Here is a 24,114-nt window from a genome sequence, read left to right as displayed (position 1 = left end):
TTTTAAATAATCATAATTAACTACGACGATATCGATCATCGCTGGTATTATAAAAGGAAGAATCTGACAGTGAAACTTCAACTTTTCTTACGACTGCCGCTGTTTTAGGATGGGACTTTACTTTGTACGATTGCACTTATACATGTAATTAGATCTGTTGCTTACATATTTGAGTGTGTTGAGTATAATCATCACGTTTCAGTGCCCCGACTTATGATACTTATAATCCATGACTTTTCGTACGAGTGTTATTGCTAGACTGCGGCCCTTTATGCAATATAAACATTGTCTAATCCAATTTATTTTATTTCAATAAAGTCCACTCAAATCGTGGACAACACTGAAGTTCACGGATAGACAGTAGACATTTATGCAATCTTAGCTTTTCACGAAACTGTGAATCGTACTTGGAATTTTATTTATAAAAGAAAACAGAAAGAACGATTAAATCCAATTAAAAGTCACGTCATATTTTCTTTTGTAAAGCAGTGTTCGTTACGATTGCATAAAATCAGTAGTCCGAGGTTAACGATATCTAGCTAAATGACACTTGGTTTATGACAATGGTTCAACTACTGGAAAATCGAATTCAGATACCGTGGAATCAAACAATGAATAGAAATTTTTCCTATAGACACACCCAAGGTACACTAAATGATCACCCTCACGTCACAAACCATTCCTCCATGCCACACAGGATATCCAGGATCAAGGGAAACAGGAAAATCTTACGAGCTAGGAAATGCTCAAGGAAAACTCGGGAAAAAACGCACCAGTCTTGAACGTACACAGTCGAGACTCCCGAATACGTTTCGCTAAACACACACACACACACACACACAGACAGAAATATCGCACACAATCTCCGATTCAGTAGTTCTATTTAATTATCATCTCGTCAAATATTTATAGCGCCTATTTAAGTCCATACTCAATTCAATGTAATATCCCTATCACTAAATCGTAGGGACTCGCGTGTCTTCGGTGACGAAAAACATCGCGAGGACTGAAAATCCTTGTTGACTAAAATTAGTCGCAACGTGGATTCGCGAAGGAACGATCACGACGATATCGTAATTAATTTATTAGGTGTACCAGTAAAAAGTCCAGCGAACTTCGACAAATTTTAGAGGAAGAATAGTGCGAGCGGCCACTGGTAGACTATGGATTTTCTGCAGTTATAACAAAAATGGGTAGCTTGAAAAGAATTGGGAAATATTGATGTAGTACTTTCAATCTACTAAAATGATTGAACAAAGGAAGAAATTCGATTAGGTTGTCCCAAACGTTCGTTTCGCTCTCGATCAATGCAGACAATGCAACAGTAGTGTATGAAGGAAGTAAGGAAATAAAACATTAATGAACAATTGGTCGCGTTGTTTATATAAATAAATAATTATTTAACGATATTAGACGTCCACATCGCGAAAGAAACTTTTTGGACAACCTAACAATTCCTGTTTCTTGCAACAGACGAAGAAAATGTTTATCTTGCATGAAGACCCGCAGCCTAATCGTGGGTTTACTCGAATCAAAATGGCGGAGTGTTTACTGGGACACCTGACATACCGCGAAACTTCCTCGAGAAGCTTCTGTCAAAATATATGTATATATTTTCTTCTTGTAGAAATTTACATCTATGTAACTTACCGGTACATGCCCAAAGCTTAACGTTCTAAAGCTGATTTATAGAAGAAAATCCTTTAGACATTGTGCCACAAAGCGTACGATCGGTGGCTCTGGACACATAGATTGGTCGACATTTTCATTAATGGCGTCGCGAGTGCGCTCTTACGGAGAGATTAATGGAATCTCGAAACCTTGGCTCTCACGGGGAGCCGTGTGTTTCTGAATAGCGGCCGAGCAACGTAGTTATTGTACACTTAATTAGAGAATCAGCGGTTAATGGTCCTTTGATTTCTTAATTGATCTCCGTGCGAATGAACGACACTCTGCTGGTTTCTTTTTTCTTTTTTAGTCGGGGCAAAAGTTTCTCGTCGTCGATTAGTGTACAAATGTTCGATAATTCGGCCGATATTTATAAAAACGCATCTTCGAGCAAATTGACATTTTTCGACTCGTCCCGTACACATCTGTTTACGCTACGAGACCGTCGCTATATCTAGTTCAATACGCGAACATACTCGCGCTCTGCGTATTATTTTTACCACCCGGTGTGTTTCGACATAAACGGCATACATGGAAAAGTATTTCTCTATGAGAAATGAAAATGTGTATAGCCTTTTCGTGATAGAATTTTTGAATAATGATTTCAGCAGACTCTTTTGATTAAACAGCCTTTTGTAACTTTCCCACATAAACAATTTTGGTAAAGACTTCTGACACTGCAAATAAGTAGTAAGATTTTAATTATATACCTGAAGTATCAACGAAATTGAAACATTGGTGTTTTATCTCATCTGTAAACTGTGTTTCAAATGAAGTTTAAAATGAATAGCAACAGAAATAAGCTATCGTCAGATGGCACTACTAGAAATGTAATTTTATAGAAACCAAAGCACCATTTACAGTACGCATTTTAATACAACAATTATCACGACTATTACGCCTAGCATATACTCACGCCATTTAAACACATTAAATAGATCTCTCGTATCGGACACCTGTATATGTTTATCATAATTATGTTAGTTCTTAGAAGCTAGTTAATCTCTGTCTCAGTGAAGCGATCGTATCGCTATCATTTCACACTGCTCTTTTAATTAAAGTGGTTCATAATTCATAAATTTAATCTTGAATTTGTTTGTTGCGAGAGTATATTGTAGCAATTTTTTTGGAAAATCTCTCTAACATCAACGCATATTTAATTGTTTCTTTTAATAATAAAAGCTTGAAACGCAAACGACGATCCACCCATTGAAACGAGACCGTGTACCTAACATTCTGTACAACACTCTATTATTATAAAAATCTTATGTAAACACTTATGTATTATATGTATACATATACATATATGCACTCTGTAGAACGCTGTAATCTCGCGCCGGGCACACAATGCAAAAACTCTCAAAATCTATTTCGGCACTCTCCTAATTTCGTGGAAAAGGCGAGCACGCTTGATATTATATTCATCAATTCAAAGACATTGCATATGAGTATAGCTTTACTCATTCGCTACATGTACGTTTTTCTTTATGTTATATACCTTAGCTTTGCCTTACGATAATACGATAATTGGTCTAAGTATGTACTGTTTGTATTAAAAAATATCAACTGTGATTGTAAATATCTTTCTTGTGCACCGAGTTCGCACACAAATCGTTCTCGACGACTGGAAACAATGTGGAAAGGATTGCCGTTCTTGGGTGTGTTTCTATGTAAATTGCAATGCGTTGTGCGAAAGCGATGTGCATGAAATCATTCGCGTCAGTTGCCTCGAATTGGAACAAATTAAAAATGTCATCACCGTAGGAAATATCATCGGACGCAGAAAGATCAGAGCCAAAAATATCCAACTTTAATCCTACTATGGTAAGTGGACTCCGGATTGTACGCATTTATGAGAAAAATCAGTAGGCGCAATTAAAATGCAATTTAAAAGAAGTTTAGAGAATGCAGGTCATATTTAAGAGAATTTTAACAATTTTCTTGGAAAGAACAGTCCCTATTATTACATATAGAAATTATTAGAGAACATTTGTTGTTTTCAAACAATGTATTAGGAGCTCCTTAATCGTAAAATGTATATCACATAACTAAATAAATCACCTTAAACATTCAAATCAATACTGTCTGGCGTTAGCCTAATTTTACGTGCATCTCTCATGCACATTGCGCTGCACCTCATATAGAAACGGATCTAGGGCCGGAAGTCCCTTCTATCACGCGTTTCCGCCAATCTGTAACGAATTGTGTGAACTCGGTTTAGTGTAAATAGAGCTTGATCAGTCGACTTATAGAAAACAACTTAATTATAATTTGTATAGATTTTAGCAATCGTTATGTTGATTTTGGTCTTGTTAATAATTGAACTGCGGATGATTCTGCATTTATAACACTTTCTTGTCTGCAAAATAAAATTGAAAATTGAAAAATGTATAATGTTGTGTAGGATGTTTGATAATAGATATGACAAATTTTAAGGGACAGCATTTTTATAAAAAGTCGCCAAAATTCCAGTTTGGAACAAAACTGTGATTTTGACTTTGTATTAAATTCGGTAAAATATGTATGTTTGGATACAGGGTGTCCCAACAATGGCGGAGATTCTTGAAGTGGCTCCTGAGGACTTTTTCCTTTGCGGAAATATTCTTCGCGGCTTTGTTTGGGAATTATTAACAAAGTCGAAGCGGAAATTTTCACTAAGGAAAAATTTACTTCAACTGATCTAAGGAACCACTTTCAAGGTTCCCTGACATTTTTAGGACACCCTGTATATCAATACTTTGTCCCTACATGAATGTCCTTTTTCGATATTATAACTGCAGAAATATCCGCAATCCATTAATGATATAAATATAATATGATAAATCGATATCAGGGAATTAATATATTTTTTTTGGACAGAAATTTGATCCTGCATTTCGCACAATTTTGATCTTCGGATGTTGATTAGCGCAGTTTTTGATTCGCTCGCGAAAGTTTGATTATTTCTGATTTTTTTTTCATATATCGAATGTATCTGTAAATAATCCACTATTTTGTTTGCTATATGGAATACTTATTTCCATCGAGGTTCAAGATATCCCCTTACGAAAATGGTGCATTGTGTATCAGTACATTCATTTTTATTCGCAATAAAATGACAGCCAAAAATATCTTTTTTATACCGAATAACAAAATCAGAGAGTGTTGGTAGAGAATAAAGTGCACTTTGTTTGAATTGTAGTGTCGTTCATTGTGTCGTGGTTGTTTCAAATGTGATACGTCACGAACTAACATCTAGACAAGATCCACGTCGAAAGCACTATCCTAAACAGTCAGTACAAGTAATTGTTTCAGTGTAGACTTGCTGGATGCAGACAAAAATATTTTCAACAATTCGTTTGCTTCGCGTTGCAGAATTTCCAGTTCCAATGAACGTCGACACGTTTCGAAGGGATTTTGCTGAAAAATTTCGATCTTCGGAGCAAAATCTTCGAATTCTTTTAATTTTCGAAAGAAATTTGTCTAATATACGATAGTTACGAATTTTATATGTTTTCAGACCATCGGAAATAGTGGTCGTATAAGTTCGATTTACTTTTTCATTACTATAATCCGCATTTCGAAAGAACAAACCTTCTTTATTTTTAATCTGTTACTTCGATTCTCTCAGTCAGCCAATTAAGCAAATTTCTTCGTCTCATTTGGACTTTATTTAGTGGATTCATTGACGAAATTCAATTTTCTACACGATCTATGTCGGACCACGGACCCGAGGATCCGGCTTACAATTAGATCAAGACTTTACTGATGCAAAGTTTGCATAGTGATTTTTTCAGCAAAGCTGTTAGTCAATCAGTACTCATTAATTGTTTACTGTCATCAGAAAGAGTCAATCTGTTTCTTAATTCGAAAATTTCATTCCAAAACAATGATTTAAAAATTTTGATAATAACGTCGATTGGCAAATTAGCTAGCAATAAATCTTTCGTTTCGAAATGCAGACTATAAATATATTACTTTGCAACTAAGACAAAGTATGTGTAAAAAAATATGTCTTTTTTAGTAAAATGTTAATTTTCAAATATGTCAAAATGACGATTTTGTATATCGGTAAGAATTATTACTTTCTCGATTTAGTCATCGCATATGCTTTGCGACAGTGTTTTCCTCGTCTCCGGTTTCTATGTATGCCTGTACCCAGCATTTATGTGGGTATATGTTGGCATGTCTACGAAATTGTATTGTAGTATCGCTATTCTACCCGTGATCACATAATTGACGGTGCCTGGGTGTGACTATATTTATTCTCACGTTGCTTGTACTTTATTCGATTAAATTGTACCCCCTCTGTCTACAAAATACACCTACAAATTTCTCTGTGGTAATTGATTTCCATATTACATGAAGCTCGATAGATCGAATTGTACAAACAGATGTTTGCATCGAAGACATTAGTCTCTTATGTTAGTACATACATATAGTGATTATGTTCTTATCGACGTGTATACATTTCCAATATGTATACCATTTTGTATCAATTTTAATATTTTTACTATATCAAGTGTATACATTTGTATACATGAGTTCTATATGTATATTTCTGCAAACGATACTAATTTTCTTAATAATTGTAATCAGATGGAAATAATATAACAATACTTCGAAATTCTTTAAATATTTTTTCTATTTCGCGTTTTGCCTACCTACTCATTATTGTGTTAACAATCGATGTTACCTCTCCGCGAAATTACAAATTTATTAAATTGTTTCGTTTCAAGATGGCAAAAAAAGTATTCCACAATTAATATCGTGAAGTAGATTTTATGTTAAAAATAGAAACCAGACAAATTTCAAATAATTTTTGGTTTAATCATAATTTTGATAATCCTCTATTACGAGTGTCAGAGTATGTTGGATTCTTGAATCAAAATTGACCCAGGCACCGGGATCGTAGGGTCGATTTGCTGTTTTGATTGTAGTCTAACAATGATATTACATACAAAGGATCAGTGTGGGTGCGTATGTGTATGGGTCACTATGCCTTGTCACACATTGAAAGGGGACCAGAGATAGACAGTGAGCCCTCGTGTGGTCTCAATGTGTGTCACGCGTTACATATTGCATTTTGATTTCGAGCTGTCAGCCATTTTATCTTACCTATTATTTACGCGGATTATTTCATGTACTTATTATTTACACTCTCCTCCTTTATAATTACGATTACGTCCTAACGGTAAAACGCGGAATAGACTCTTAAAGGCTGTTTGTGTGTCTTGTTCGAAACGAAAGCCGATATCACAATAGCGTGTAACAAAATAAATATTCTCGCGAGAAAATATTCGATTCCCGAAATCACGCGATCATTGGGTTATTCATCTCGTGTAGAATCCGCGTTGGCGTATCCTATGAAGCAGAAATTCTTGTCGTAACGTAAGTGTGATATTGTTTGAATCATTTCAACATTTTACAAAATTACGATATGCGATGACGTGACGTTATACAATTTTCTGCCCATATCGAATATGTAGATCAAGTTTAATGTTCAACGTTTAGTCACATTGAGACGCTTTTATTCACATACAAATATTTTATCGACTGACGATGGTTAATAAATCGAATTCATTTTTACGTTTGTCACGTTTCAAAAATGGTGATATATATTATTTCTTTTATACGAATGGTTGACAAATTTTATTATATAAAATTTGTTTACTAGTGTAATTATGTCATGTTGAAACTATAGTAATGCAACATATTATTCAGTTGTGTTAGTCTCGTGAGATTTCCCCAAGGTAAATGAAAACTATTCGATATGGTTGTTCAGTTGTAGGTACATGCGACGATTATTTTAATTTTAGAAGAGACAACGCGTTTTAATAGCATATCGCAACAGAGAATGTAGTATAATCTGTTTGTATATGTACGTACGCTACTAATACAATTAATATAAATAATTTCCGCTTCTAGGAACAGTGCATTAGTGTCGATGCATTCATAGTATATTTACCTACGAATAAACATGAATAATTCTTTAATTGTATGTTTACAATAAGGAACCTTTCGGCCAATGAAATAAATAAACAATAACAAAAATGTGTTAGGAGCAAAAGTTATGGATACTCAAGATAAAAACCTATTACTGGAAGTAGCCATTTTTCATTGTACAAAAGTGCAAGATATACCACACCTTCAAACTTCATACTACAAGCATTCACGTACGTATACATGGATATGTGTCAGTAAATGTATGTGATTGTGTCTTTACACTCGCTGTATGCATGCAAATATGACAATGACGATATGTCTGTTACTTCCAAGTAACGTGTTAAGGGTCAGAATCTCTACAGGTTGCAGTGCTCAAGATTATCCTAATTTTAGTAGTGCTTCTAACACAGTAAGTGCCAAGTCCGTCATATACGAGCGACCCGAATTTTATATATTCGAACGAACCAATTTTTTAGAGGCTTTTAAATAAATTTCCACATTTATTGTTTTGGTTTCACTATTTAAGTTTCACCTGTTTGGTTCGTAAAAGCAATCATCGTTATTAACAACATTATAATCCGGTTAATTTCAGCATTGATATATGAATATTCGGTGGTATAATTTGATGACGATCATTTTTAAACAATTCAATAGTGTCGATCATCGCGGCATTCAACGTGTTAAATCACGTTGGCCTTGCGCGAAGTTTTGCGGTTGACATTCGGCACTTAGAGTGTTTAGGATTCTTACGATCGAACAATTGGGCGACTACGTGCAGCTGATTAACCTCTGACACTAACAATAAACTGGCAAATGCCTCACGACGGACAATACATAGAGTGCCAGATGTTTTATCTCACCTGGCTCATCTCATCCGACGACCTTTCCCAAGAAGAGCTTTTTGCAATTATATTTCCATAGACTCACCTGCATCTGGTTTTCCATGGTTCTTCCATGTTGGATTTGTCCGTGACGATCTTCACCCCCATAGACGCGCGTTCGTGGTAAGCGGTAGTCACACTGCCGAGGACACTGCCTCCTGAATGGCACTCGAGATAATTGGACAGTGCAACTACCGCCCACTCTACAAAATTATATTTAATTATATAGACAATTATATAGACACAACATACAGATAGAAACGTCAAGTACACATTCACACACTAACAATAAGTTCGGAGTATATCTCAACGCGTGTACAAGTTTAACAAATGGCAACTCTGTATACAGGGTGTCACATTTGAAGTTTCGCACGCGATTATTTCCCAAATACTCGTTGTAAAAAATATTTAGAATAAAACTTACTCTGTTTCGGGGAAGCATCTTATGGTGGTCGTGCATCCGAGATTTGAAAGTGACCTCTGTTATTTTTTAATAGTGCATGCTTTTATTTAGGTAGTTAGCTTTCATCTATCAAGGTCATTCAAAGTCATTTGATGACACCATAAGATGTCCCCCCGAAACAGAGTAAGTTTCATTTGAAATATTTTACAACTAAGTTATTTGTTCGGGAAATAATTGCGCGTGGAACTTCAAATGCGACACCTTGTATGTACATATGTACACATATATAGGGTGGATCATTTAACGTGATCGTCTGAACTATTTTTGTTATTATCGAAGCGATTAAAATTTCTTTTCTCATGAATGATACGATGTTAAAGGAAGTTAATGAGTTTTAACAATGATGACACCCACCCCTAGTTCATGACGATTGATGTCTTCTACATATGTCTTCTTTACAAAGATGCAAGGAATGTAATAATGTACAATGTATCTTTGAAATTGTATACATCTTTGACAAGAAAAATTGTGATCGATCCACTAATAACGAAAATAACTGAAGCGATCTCGTCAGAGGATTCACCCTCTATTATAACATACTAATTCATATACTTGTTTTTAAAGGAACTTCGAACAAACGAGATTTAGTTGAAGTAATATGTTCTGAAATATTAAGAGACTTGGACATTTTTTAAAATTAAATTGCAACTTGGTAATATTGTTATATGAAAAGGTAAAAAAAGTGATCAAACATTGAAAAATATACTATAACCTTTTCATAAGCACGTCCCTATCCCCATCATATCGTGAGGCTGGTTGACAGTCTACTTGAGGTTGACAGGGACACGATTAGTTTGAAAATCATTTAAGATTTTTCAATAATACTTTCACATGTATCCAACATGTCCACTTATTAACACATATCCAACCGGCACATTTCCCAGTCATCTTTCTGGTCTTTCTTAAATGTTCTAATAAATTATGATTACAGTTTACGTTCATGTTCATGAATTCTTTGAATACAAGACATAAACGACTAACATTAGTCATTTGATCATTGGTAGTCGGAGTTCAAATTACTAATTTTAGTCATGCAATCGGATATGTGTTAAGGAATAAACAATTAACACCAGACCTGTATCTATAATAGGGGTGTCCTCCCTAAAACCTATAGTGTTCTTATGTCACAACTGTATAACACGGTGATTGAAAGTAAATTCTCTCAATTCGAAAACTTATGCACAATAACACTGACTTGCTCTTATATCATATAAGTTATACGCACACATATACATACACACAAAGACATACACAACGTGTCCCAAAACTACAAGGCTACTCGAAATATGCATCCTAACACAAATACAAATGGAAAAATCCTTTACCAGTTTACAAGTATTATTCCGAGATATATTATATTTTGATCGAACTTATAAATCGGTAAAATGCTTCTCGACTTGTATTTGCGGAAGTATTATTATGTTCCGGGTGGTCTCATATTTTTGGGTTACCGCGTACATATTAATAATCAACGATATCTTTAAATTACGACAGCCTTAACGATAAATTTAGTATTCTGCAGCGTAATCGAAGCAAAATCTGTTCGGTCGTATAAAAGATGTAGTTTTTGCGAGACGTGTGTAATAGTTCACTAGCCGACAATACAAATGGCGACGAATAACACGAAGAAGAATATCGTTTTTTCTAGTCACGCGGAAGATCTAGCCCGCCGTAACAAGGGCACGTTATTATTACTATTTTTTTACGTGTGGCATTAAACATCTTTTTGTTACAAACGTTATACTATTTACTACACTAGAAAATTGTTTAAATAGATTGTGTGCATGTATTTTCTGCGGCAGTAAGTGTACAGTCTAGCAGTTTTTAAATAAATTTACTGTCACATGAAATACATATATACAACTTTTTTAAACAGATTTTTGTTACATGTAATATCAAACAATTAAAAAAGGAGTAAACGAATAAGTTAATCTTCGCACTATACATAAGGCAACCAATCGTATAAATCTGAGTTACATGAAAGATTGCTAACTTTTGTATTCTGCCGATTAACCGAGTTCTTTATGAAAGAATAAGAAATGTAAAAGGAGAAGTTTGCCAGTCAGTCGGAGCGTCATCTTTGTTACGGCAGGGCACATCTTCAAACGAAAGGTACAATGTTCTCGTAATGATTTTCATATTCACACAAGCGCACACACATATTTTTATACGAATGCACACATTAGAAGTACGAATCTAATATACTCGGCTGTTATCCTTCGTTTACGAACAACGTTAGCTGCTATAAGAATACCGCGCGATCCGCGCTGGTACAAATTTGTGTTTTGTGTTTCGTCGTGCAAGCGGCTATTCTGATCGAGATCAGAAACTAAGGTGATCGATCGGTTCTCCTTTCTATCTTGGCGCTCGATTCTGTTACTTGGTGTTCTACGTCGATTTTACAGACTAGAAGACTTCAATTGTGCACTTAGGGTCTGGCCGTTAAGAGTTGAGTGCAATTTCAGGGACAAGAGTGGAAATAATCTTATTTTTGTTGAAAAAGGGTAAACTTTACTTTACCGGAGACCAAATTAGTACCTTTCTCCTACGAATTATGATGTATTTGGTATGTAATCCAGTAGATTTGTACCCGGCGCGGATGCAGATCGAAGTTTTGATTCTCTAGGATCAATAGTTGAGGAGCTATGGTCGCTTAAAGTTGAGCATTTTTGACAGGTAAGGCCGCCGCCATATTGGTTTGTAGTGACGACCGCGAGCAGCTTACCTTGCCCCCCCCCCTCGACCTAATCATAATTAATTCGGTAAGCGGCGTGCGACCGTCACTACAAATCAATATGGCGGCGCCCTTACTTGTCAAGAAACTGGAAATATGCTCAACTTTAAGCGACCATAGCTTCTCAACTATCAATCCTGGAGGTTCGAAACTTCGTTCTGCTTCCGCGCCGGGTACAAATCTACTGGATTGCATATCAAATACATCATAATTCGTAGGAGAAAGGCACAAATTTTGAGTCCGATAAAGTAAAGAGCAGCCCTGAAAAATTCTTCTTCGTATCAATTTCTCCTGTGTACGAAATCCTTTGGTAAAAAAACGATTCCTCTTTTTCTCATAGGTTGCAACAAGTAAGTTTACGTTACAGCATTCTAACCCCTAGCACGATAAGGTGGGGAGATGTTTACAAACCTCTACAGAGATTGACAATATTTTCCCAACCAATTTTCTAAATCTGTTTACGTTAGTTTTTATCTAAAAAATACTAATTATCAATTAAAGAATTAAGCGAAGAAGTATTGGGAAACCCTTTTGATATGTAAAATTGAAATTCGAATGAAGAATTGTAATGTAGGTAACGAATGGTTTGAATTACAAAGAGGAATATGAATCAGAGCAATATCTTTTTAACAACCAGGCCACACAGCTGCAAGGAACAATAAGAAACCACTGACATACTTTGAGACATCAGCGCTCTTCAAGACAATAATTATTACCATCGTAGTGTAATATAATTATCTTCATCATTATGACCAAAATATATGTACAGTATAATATATACTGTGATCTATATAGACATTTTGGCTATTATGGTCTGATTCCAATATTACAATCAACACACTAAAAACTCGCTACTATCACACACTATAACACACGAAATAATATATAGACCACAAATTCATAACAAACAAACCTAATTAATCGGACCATAATAGTCAAAATAATTACAAACTTAGAACTAGACAGCGGATCTTTATGCATTTATAGTAAAATTGAGTAGATGAAATTGAAAATAGGTGAACAATTTAAAAGATTGAAGATGTTAATATATGATTTCTCCTGGATTAAAATCATTAAAGAAGAAATAACATTCTATTTGGTTTCTATCTCTTGCAACCGATGCAGACAATTTTTATTTTGCATAAAGATCCGCCGTCTACTTATAACTAATAGAACTATACCGCACTATCATAGTATTCTCAAAAAACCCGAGAGCATTAGAATCACCAAGTAACAGAGCCTCAGCGATTCATCTCACAACTATCTATCAGTTCTAAATATTATTGGTTTCGCTCCGACGCAAGAAGGAGTCCTAGAAAATCTCCTCGCCTTCCTTAGTTTTAAACAATAAGTAATTAGAATTAGTGTTTCTTAAGTACAAATGTCCCGGTTATAATCATACGTTCTCTCTTTCTCGAGTTACGATGCAACCGGACTTCATGCAAATATTGTAGATCTTCACCGCCATCTTACCGCCCGTTTGGACATTTCTAGCGGATCACTATAGTTGCATAAAATCTGCAGTACAAACACAATTCACACGTTATACGCTATATCAGTCCCTGGGGACGGATGGTATTGGATTTACAAAATAATACATAATTCATACGACATTAAAAAATGCGTTTGCACTGTCTTGAAACATTTTATCGAAACAGATTAACTATGCTATGCCGGTGTCATTCGTGACTAGCAGGCACCCTCATTCGAAATATGACGAAATTGTACAAGTGAAACATCGGTGTGAGTCAGAAATGATTCTGGCATTGGCGTAGAACTCGTTGGAGTGCGAAGGTTAAACAGAAATTAGGTAAGCAAATACAGTGAACTGGGAAGAGGGACAAACTTCGCGATTAACGTGTCGAAGGATGAGAGATAAATCGTTTTGTAGAAATTAATATCGAGTCGATTGAACGTTTGACTGCCATCCGGTTGTTATATAATATTACCACGATTGAAAATGACAATATGAAAAAGAAGAGACGAGGGATTCTTATTATCTTGTCGCGTAGATCGACGCTTAGGTCTGGACCAAACTCTGCGCGATCCGCAGTTGGGTGACAGTTGGTAGTGAAAGTGCTAATCAGCCTATGGTATTTTATTTATGGTATTTGGATACCCGCAGGGAAAGACGTTCGTATCTGCGGCAAAAACGTCCTGACCAGGCTCCTATAGTTCGCTTCACCCCCTTCACCGACGGACACAATGATCACATTTGCGAGGCAAAATTTTATATGGTCATGCGTGGCGAACGGCGGAGGGGGTCCGATTGCTATGGTTGGTCTACCTCGTGGCACACCTCCATGTAGTCTGAGTTGCGCATGACGTCCTTTATCATGTCCTTTAACATGGAGTAACGTGGGAAGATTGGATACACTTTTGAACTATAGTACTCCTCCTGCGGGGCAAACATAAATGTGCATTAATTACCGGGAAATGCTAATGAACCCGACGTTCAATTCGCGTTCCATCCTCCACTGGAACAGTTAGACTGTTCCCGAACGGGATCGTTTTGATTAGGGTAACTGCAGCTAGCATGGAACACTTGATTTTCAAAGCTTGTCAAAAATAGATGAAAGTTAATCTATTGGGTGAATGTAAATGTTTCAGTCTACTCCAATCGCGTTAATGCATAATCACTTGCAATTATAATGGTGATAATTGTACTGCGGATGTTTATGCGAAATAAAGATTGTCTGCATCAATTACAAGAGCAGGGAGTTACATAAAAATTGATTTCTTTTCTGAATAATTTTAGTAAGTTGTACACAACAAAATAAGTGTTCCATGTTGGGTACATCTGCACATTTCAACAGAAAAATAATACATAATTGTACCGAGAGTACCAGTTTGGACGTTTTGTGGAAATTAATCCGTTTACTAATTCAAATTGGACAGATGAAATTCAAATTGTACTTTCATGAAATGAAAGTACAAATATAGCGCTACACGTAATTGTACCTAACAGCAGTAAATGTAAAAAATTCATCAACAAACGTTGTAAATATGAATATATTATCCTTGAGAGTACAGTTAATTTTGCAATTCCGTGTTTCTGTAATGAGATTTTCGGTAAAATTTTACTGTTGACAAAATTAAATATGTAATCGCAGTAACCTGATCAATCAAGCTACAATATCCGATAATACATCATTTGCATTCAAATTAGAGTATCCCATGGACTTCATAAAAAATATATAAAGGTTGATAATTTAATTATTCATAACGCTTCGGTCCGCGACGATCGAGAAAGTGCAAATATTGTTATTCAATAATGCAATTTGCGTTTTGTCCAGCAGCAAGATAATGCGGGAAAATGCTTCTACCTTCAGGCTACACAATTATCCTTTACGAGACTTAATGTTTATATTGGTCAAGATATTAATCTTTCAGAAGAGAGAAATATCAACAACTCGAGCCTGCCTTGTCATAGTATACTAGATCGTTGAACTCGTCTCGACATAAGCAATAATATTATGTACTAAAAAGTATGTAGTGCCATTTAAAAAATTGGAGGTAACCTTTATTTTTCATGAACAAATTTCTTTTCTTGAATTTCTTTCTGTCCCCAACATTTTTTTATCTGGCTACCGCAAGTGGCACTCTGTAGACTCAATAGAGTGGGAAGACATCTCGATAAGTTCTCTGATCGCAGAAGTAATAACGAGTTTCGTCACTCTATATTTCATCGAGTAGTCTTTTGTAGTAAAAGTCAGACACAACATTGGAGAAAGCGGAAACAAGAGCAAGCTTATTGAATAAGCGTGTGGCAATAAAATCGTGAGAAGCATGCTGAAGTGACCCGCCAGGTTCTTCTAGGCGTAAGAAGCCTTCGGCAGCTTGTTTATCGGTTTATCGAGTCTTGAGGACTGTTGCGAATGAAAGGATAAATACCGTAAGTACCTCTAGCTCTCGCATCAGAGTTCTGAGGCCCGTGTATCTCTTTAGCAGCCTATAGAGGTCGTTAGTCAGCTGCGTGTTCTCCGACTCGATTTGCACCGTTGTCATACCTGTTTCGTGTTCACATAAATGCGCATACATTAATCTTTACGCCAGAAGTGAATTTATCTTAATAAATTATCATTCGTCGACAAAACTTATTTTCTCTCTTCAAAATCGAACGGTTCAGGAAGACTGATATTTGTTACTTAATTCTCACCCGTTGTTAATTTACTTAATTTAGTCCTTCAGCCGTCATAGTTTTCATGAGACTGCGGATTTTATGGATTTTTGATAAACATTAATAGATTAAATACAAAGCAGAGAAAATATTTATGGAATTCGAAAATATTTTCAGTTTCGTAAACAATTCGGAACTGATTATCAAAATTTATATAATTTTCGATCACTTGAATTTTCTCAGTTATAAATAAACTGCGGATTTTATGCATTTATCACAAAAATGAGTGAGTGTAATTTATAATAGCAAAAATATGATATTTAGAAAAATTCGAACGTATTATCATATTATTCTCAACCTACTAAACGTAATAGGGAAGAAAATAAATTTCTAGTTCACTCCAGTTTTTGTTGCAATTCAAGTAAGAAATTTTAATTTTGCATAAAGATCCGCAGTCTAGTTTTATAAATGAAAAACCGTAAAGAAACTTCTCAGACACGTGTATTAGATATCATTGAGTTATTCCAGTTTCCGTTCTTATGGACCACTGGAATGGTTAAAGGAATTTGTAGAATTTCTGCTCACTTTCGAGTCTCTCGACCAGTTGTTTGTTCTCCGAGCCATCGGCCAAGCGAGCATTGGTTTTCACACCCTCGCCGCTTTTGAGAGTCTTCTCCATGATAGAGCACGCGCGGAGGACAAACGCTGGCACCGTTTCCTGTTTCTCCTGCTTCGGTATGTCGATCAGTGTCCAGTATTGAGCCTCTAACATGATGACGTCCTGGAAAAGTAAAAGTGCCGCACACGTTGCATAGCTGTTTCTGGTGTACTTGTTCCTGTGTCGAAGAGGAATGGCTGGTTGATCTGCCCAATGGCAGCAGAGGAAGTGCCATTGGACAGATCGGGGAAGATGAAAGGATTGAATTCGGGGTATAGCTTGAACTAAAAGGACCTTTCGGAAACTTTACTTGCAAAGAACATTTAGAAGTGAAGCTTCTAAAGAACTTCCCGCTAAGAAGACGTCCGAGATAAAAGATGTTGAACAAGTTAATCTTAAAGGATCGCTTCAGAGAAATATTGAGTATTGGTTGGAGTTGGAGTATCTAAAGCACAAGTTTATGAATATTTAGTATGAAGGGCACACTTCTGGACAAGAAGATAGTATATTTTTTCATTTCTATAATATTTAAAAATATGGTTCCACATATGTGTACAACATGCATTCTACATTACATTTTATGTTATTTTATGAATTTCAGCTATACTTCTGCACTTTTATGGATATACAAATTTATTTATACTTACTGTTCATTGTGTGGTATTCATTAAAATATTGGGTTGGGGACCAAGTTTTTTCGTATTTTAATGCAGAAATGAATCAAGCTTTTTCCATATTTTAAATGAAGTTTATTAAATCAAGTATGTGCCGTTTTGATCGACCACCTTTTTGCCATTTTTGAGGTAAAACCATAATCCCGTCACTGTAGAACTTCTATGATTTCTGGTCGAAAAACTACGACACGTGATTTTCACAGGCCTCTTTTGAAGTCAACTACACATGATAGTCTAATGGTGCAATATCAGGACTATACGGTGGACGCATTAAAACTTCCCAGCCAAGCTACCTTAATTTTTGACGGGTCGCCAAAGATGTCGATTCATTAAGTTTTTCAATGTGAACTCATGAGGCACCCAAATATCGAGCTGTTTTTTGTATCCAGCCTTCTCTAAATGGTTTAGAACTGTTTTGAGGTCGATGTTTAGTTCCTTACCGATATCGAGACTGCTAATGTGCCGGTCTCGTTCAACTGTTTACATGATTTCATCGACTTTTTCAGTGACTGGTCGACCAGAACGAAGTGTATCTTCGACATCAAAATTTCGAGATTTAAAACGCTTGAACCAACTTTGTGCCACACGTACTGATACTCTACCACGTCCATAAACATCACAAAATGTTTTAGCAGCTTGAGTCGCATTCTTTCCTTTTGTGTAATAAAATTTCAAAATGTATCGAATTTCTTCTTTGTTTTCACTCATTTTCAAAACGTAATAACTTTTGACTAAATAAACAAATATAGCAATTTCTTGTTTGTAATTACTCTATGATATATCACCTTTTAGATACACTCGAGCAATGCCAGATCCAATTAACATTAACACAGTTATGACATGGCAAGACCATCTATCGGGAGGATACGAAGAAACTTTCTTCCCAACCCAATGTTACAACATTATTATATCGGGTTGGCAAGAAAGTAATTTCAGTATTTTAAGGTGAAATATAAAACCGAATTTCTTTATTCAAGCGATGAACTTTCATCAATAAAATATTTTATTATTTATTCGTTTTGGCAAATGATCATCGAACAAAAGGGAAAATATCTTATTCATTAAAGATCATTGCCCGAATAAAAAAATTGGACTCTATTTCACCTTAAAATACCGAAATTACATTCTTGTCAACCCAATACATTGCATTACAAGTTAAATGGGTTATCCAAAAGTACCTTTAGGATGTTGAATGAGAATATCTGTCAAACGCCATGTTTGTTTCTTGTCATTTTCTTGTATTTCGAACCTACAATGATAGACAATTTTACAAATGGAGTCGTATACGATTGAAGAGCGTGTTAAACTTATTAAAACTTCTTTTGCAAATCAGTGTTCCGTGATTTTTTCGGCATACACAATCGTACATCAGAGCAAACAATTCGAAATTTGGTTAAAAAAACTTGATGAAACTGGATCTGTTCATGATAAACCAAAGTCTCAGACCAAAAACAGCTCGTTCTAATGAAAACCTTTTCTAATGAAAATCCCATCAACATCAATTCCACGTCGTTCTCAAGAATTGAGCATTCCTTCGAATTGATGTCTGTAAACGTGGTCGTGGTGGTCATTGGACAGATATCGTCTTTCACACATAATTGTCATAGATGATACCTGATAATTAAATAATAAAACCAATAAAATTCAAAATAGTATGTTTTTTATTAAAAAAAAAACTTCCTATAGTCTATTTTGGGTAACCCTATATATTACAAATTATACACTGAGCCAATCCTTTTGTCTGGAAGTGTAGAAAACTGATACTTTTTATAGAGTATTGATAATGTTTTCAAAGGTGAACAGACTAATCTTGTAATTAAGAAGTTGCGATACTGGTTCATAGTTTTTGGCGAGCATGTGCGCCGTTAGCGTTCCGGCCCCGATAATGATTGACGTATAAGCCTGTAGACCCGTCGCGTCGTAGCAATTAATGGGTTCGTTAGGCACGTGAACCCCTTGGGCCTAATCTTCTCGCAGGCGACCCCAAAATAGGGTTTTAACTCGCATATACGATACAGTTGACGATGGCGACTACTCCGAAAAATGACAGGCAATTATGCGTACCTCGATCAATAATTTTCCGACCGTCCACCTCTTTGGACTATTTTAATATTTAACCACCAAAACGAACTCCCGTACAATTTGTAACATATATTCTGCATCAGAACTAGAACAGATTAAAATTATACTCGCGCGTAATCGCTTAATACCTTGTTGTTCAAATAATTATTATTATTGTTCTATTTCACGGAAATATTATCCGCCGAGGTACGGTCAAACAACTTTCATTTTATGAACCATTCCGATATGAATTTGCAACAAAAATTTTTGCTTAAGATTATTGGGAAAGAAGAGATAAGGAGACCAGGTCTTTAAAAGAATATTTAAAAATGAAAATGAACTTCCTTACTTTGAAACTACATGAAGGGAAAGACTGAATAAACTAGACTGCGGATTTTATGCATTTATAACAAAAATCAGTAGGTGTAATCTACAACAGCAAAATCATTCGAAGATTGCGTTGTCTTCACCCTATTAAACATATTAAAAAAGTAAATACCTTTCTATTATATTCCGGTTTGTTGCAATTCAGATAGAAAATTTTTGTTTTCCTATAAAGATCCGCAGTCTAATGATAACATACCTAGACATTCTCTGAAAAATGGTGGAGGTAACTACAATTATACTGTCTTAATTGTGCAATTAAGTACCTTGATCATAACTTTCAGTAGGTTGTAGCGTTGAAACACATTGCGAACTTGCTTGCTGTTTGTGTATTTGCACATAAGATCGACGAGTGCACGTCTCACGATTTCGTAGCTACCCTCCAGACGTATCCTGACGACTCTTAATCTTTTGTTCGTCTCGATTACCTCTTCTTTGGTTTGACCACCTAAATGAACAATAATTGCAATGGTTGTAAGCTCACAGTAATTACAAACGAATCATAAATATTCGACTAGGGTATCAAATATTAATGAAAGCATATCGTTGTGCGAAAGTATTTTTATACTTCAATCGTAAATCAATTCTTTCAGAGCTACTTATTTATGAAGCATTATTATTAATGAGATAAACAATTTCGTACGAACAATTTCGTTCGAGCAAAAATATATTTTGGTAGCATCAATATTTATCGTATAAAATATTGTTAAACGTGAAACATAGTTTATTTTCAGGCTTAGATCATGAAATGTTTGAACTTACTTGAAGTTCCTTCGTCTTTCACATCCTGAACGATCTTCCGGACACTTTGCGTAAACTTCCCCACGAGATTTGTGCCCGCTGTAACAAACGATTACTTATTTATTCATTAAGCATGGTCTACTCGCGTTTAGGCGCTAACAAGCTATTACTTTTTAACTGGGCGTAGTGATGGCGAAGAGTAGTCGCGAACTACGTACAGTTTGTGTCAAAAGGGAACGTGTCACGAACATGGACTTTGAAGTAGAACTGTTCTATTACTGTTACTTTATAATATAATAAAATAAATAATAAATAATTGATGAAATTAGTTATTCGTAACTAGAGCAAACACTTTTCAACATTTGTATGCTCTTATTAACACTGATATCTGTTGTTCGTGAACTTTCGTTATTTTCTATACAATGATCGAATCGATGACGAATAGTAGGGTTCTTTAGTAAAAAAAAACCAGTTTTAAATTTATGTATAACACTTATATATTAATTAAATATTGCCGGAAATTAGTTGCAAGTTATTACACGCTATAAAGACACGAATTGAAGAATGTAGAGAGACGGGATTAGTAACACTTCTCCTCCATTTACAAAACTCGCAGATCGTTTGGACGAAATCTTCTAGTAAATTTCTTCCATTAGCTACAAAAACTGACATTATTAAGTTATCCGGACAGATGATCCGGACTTGATAATAATCAAGACATAAAGATTATTCTACAGGAGATGACTGCGATGTTACAAAAAGTGACGAAGAAGAAAATCAAGACATATCTATGATGAAAAATGCTATGGATAAATAAATATCTGCAAAATAATTTACATACATATAAAACATTTGTTAATTTCTGTGATTTTTTAAGGGCATTATTTTGTTAATTATTTATTTTAATAATTTCATATATGTACGTACATGTACCTTATGTTTTCCTTTTTTGAATTATTATAAATAAAAAAATTTAAACTTCTACTTTAAGTTGTAAATATCTTTTGTTTTTTATCTGTAAAAATTTGAAACCGGTTTACGCCGGTTTTATGGAAAAGTTAAAATTCGAAAATCGGTTTTTTAAAAAGTCGGTTTTTGTTAAACCCTAACGAATAGACGTCGTTCGTGTCGGAACGTTGAAAGTGAAAATATAGATCACATATTACGCAGTGTTTCTCTAGAAACCGTTCCCATGGCCGTACGTTTTAATGCTATAAACGAAGAGCGTGTTTAATGACGTTACACGCTTCGCTGGAAATATTCAAACGAATTAAAATTACGAAATCATGAGTCAATTCGAGCATGTTTTAGACTGAAAATAGAGCAGAAGGTCGTGAGTGTCTCATTCGACTTCATGGTCTCGAATTCATCGACAGATTTAAATGCTGTCAATTTGAATATAGTCAGCACTAGAATTATATCACTAATGAATGTCATCATGGATGACATAGTTATCGTTTTATAGCAAACGTTGGGAAACACGGTTTTACAAGCAGTGCTTAACGAATGCAGAATTATAAAACTTCTTCTAGTCCACCTAAATTACCAACAGGCATCCACAATGATATTCAATAACAATACAAATGATAACAAGACTGTTGTTTCTGTGTCACTGCACGATATATTATGATCCAATTAAAATTAATATGATTAATTCGTCTAGATGGAAACATATTCAGTGGAACAAAGCACTTTAAATAATTACTTTTCCATTCATAACACAAGGAACGTTAATTCCATCAATACAGCATATTGAATACAGAATAGTAACGTTTCATCAATGTCTCGAATTCGTGTTTCAATAGACTTTGTATCATTCGTTGCAATTATGTATTTTTATTAATTGCACGAACATCAATACTACGGTGGCAGAATCGGAAACATCTATTGCAATACTTTGTACAGAATATTCCTAAAATGTTCAGACAATTAATTACACTTTGAGAATATTTGATGAAATGTAAAATATAATTTTACTAAAAGAAACATTGGGGAACTGTAGAAATTAAATACAAGGCAAGACAACATTAAAAATCCCTCGAGAGCTTGCAATATACCATTCCCATAAAAAGAAGCTCCGTGATACACAGTTATGTCCTCTTTTTGTATCATTCCACTGCATCCCAGGAACTTTACTGGAAATTGCTGGACACCATTAAAAAACACGAATTAAAAAAAATTAAAACATTAATTTAGGAAACGAAGATATGAATCTGGAAAATGAGAATATAAAGTTGCACAGATATGAATTAGAAAAATGCAGATATCAACTAAAAAAATTAAAACATGAATTTAAACAATGAAGATATGAATCTAGAAAATAAAAATATGAATTTTTGTAGATATGCATTAAAGAAATGCAGAATGAATCTAAAAAATGTAGATATGAAATAAAAAAATATGTACATGAATTAAAAAAATTTACATATGATTTAAAAAAATGTAGATATGAATTAAAAGAGAAAAAATAGGGGAAAGAATTTAAAAAATGAGGATACGAATTTAAGAAATTGTGAAGTATCATAGATGAACAAAAAGCATATTGTGAAGAAGAGGATCGTAATTATTTGATACAGTTTAAGTAGCAGGTAGAACTCATGCAAGAGAAACCATCGGTAAGACGAGAGTCCTTGAGCGAAATATGCGACTGTTGAAGTGTTAACCGGAGACGAAGGGCAGTATACTTTGAAGGAAGAAAAAGAGCAACTGTGATTGACTATGTCCTGATCAATACAGCAGCCTTGGAGAAGATACAGAAGTGCTGTGTAGACAACAGAACGGAATCGGATCACCAACCATTTGGAGGATGAAATCGATATACATATTATGATACATACATACATACACAATCAGACATATGGTCTATCGATGATTTGTCTATCGAGTTTAAAAGGACGAATCAGATGTAGATGTGTTTAACAAGTTCTAAACGTTAGATATGTAGAAACTAATTGCCTTTACAAAATTTACAAAATAAATTTCGTTTATTAAACTCCTTTCCATTCTTAAGTAAACTACGATCAGATAATTATAATTTGAATTATGTTCAATTGTCATTTCTGACCACGAAGACCTTTAAAAAAACAATTTTTACGAAACATTTATTAATCAAATCAATTATAAAAAATTTTAATTGGTCTGAAATGGCCAAAGGACCGCGTGAGGGTTAATATTAAAATAATAAATGAACGATTATATACATTCCTTAACTCCAGAGTCTCGTAATTGATGGTTAAACGTTTTATTTTGCATATAGCTTTGCAGCCCAGTGATAAGCGCACTGCTCCGAATTTCGATCAGATGAAGAAAATCAATTTTGCCAACGTTTCTTCCGCGAGAAACCGAGTTACATTTTTTTCAGATAAACATAGCTGCTTCAATTTCACCCTGTACATCGGAAGTGATTGCAGCGGCAGGTTGGCGGGAGGTAGAAAGGAAATAATATGCTCGGGTGCAGACAATATAGAAAGGTTCAAAGACAGCATAAGGCGTAGAATGTCCGAGAGGATGGGGACACAAAAGGAGAATGGGAGCAGCTTAAGATCACAAATGAAAGAAGCATTGGAACGAGGAAGAATAAAGATGAAGAAATAAGGCGTATAATACGAAAGTTTCAGCGGGGAGAACGTAGTAAGGGAAGAAGGAATATATGAAGATAGTAGTATAAAAAGGTGGAAAACGGGCGAAGTGTGCACGCAGCAATATCTGACGCGGGGAGCACAACTCAAGAAACTTTGCGAGGCAAAAAAAAGGAAGATAGCGAACACGGTGGAGAGATAGTAAGAAATGAAAAGTGCGGGATCGG

At 35.0% G+C, this 24,114-nt stretch overlaps 1 protein-coding gene across 2 annotated transcripts in view; it reads right to left on the bottom strand.

The window, feature by feature from the left end:
* Positions 1 to 2,931: 2,931 nt before the first annotated feature.
* The window catches only part of LOC143213558 (uncharacterized), a 126,864-nt gene continuing 105,681 nt past the window's right edge, over positions 2,932 to 24,114 (bottom strand). Inside the window, exons 4-8 of one of the 2 annotated variants that reach the window (XM_076433525.1) lie at positions 20,331 to 20,408; positions 19,835 to 20,016; positions 16,377 to 16,572; positions 15,566 to 15,681; positions 2,932 to 14,069 (exon numbers count right to left, since the gene is read on the bottom strand). In XM_076433525.1, the coding sequence (XP_076289640.1) occupies positions 13,944 to 14,069; positions 15,566 to 15,681; positions 16,377 to 16,572; positions 19,835 to 20,016; positions 20,331 to 20,408 (698 nt within the window). In that variant the 3' untranslated portion in view covers positions 2,932 to 13,943. The remainder of the gene's footprint in view (positions 14,070 to 15,565; positions 15,682 to 16,376; positions 16,573 to 19,834; positions 20,017 to 20,330; positions 20,409 to 24,114) is intronic. The other variant, XM_076433526.1, reaches the window with a different exon arrangement.

This window comes from Lasioglossum baleicum, chromosome 11 (genome assembly GCF_051020765.1).
Source record: "Lasioglossum baleicum chromosome 11, iyLasBale1, whole genome shotgun sequence".
NCBI classification, from domain to species: domain Eukaryota; kingdom Metazoa; phylum Arthropoda; class Insecta; order Hymenoptera; family Halictidae; genus Lasioglossum; species Lasioglossum baleicum.
Note: the sequence above shows the minus strand (reverse complement) of the source record. Positions and strands in the feature narration are given on the sequence as shown.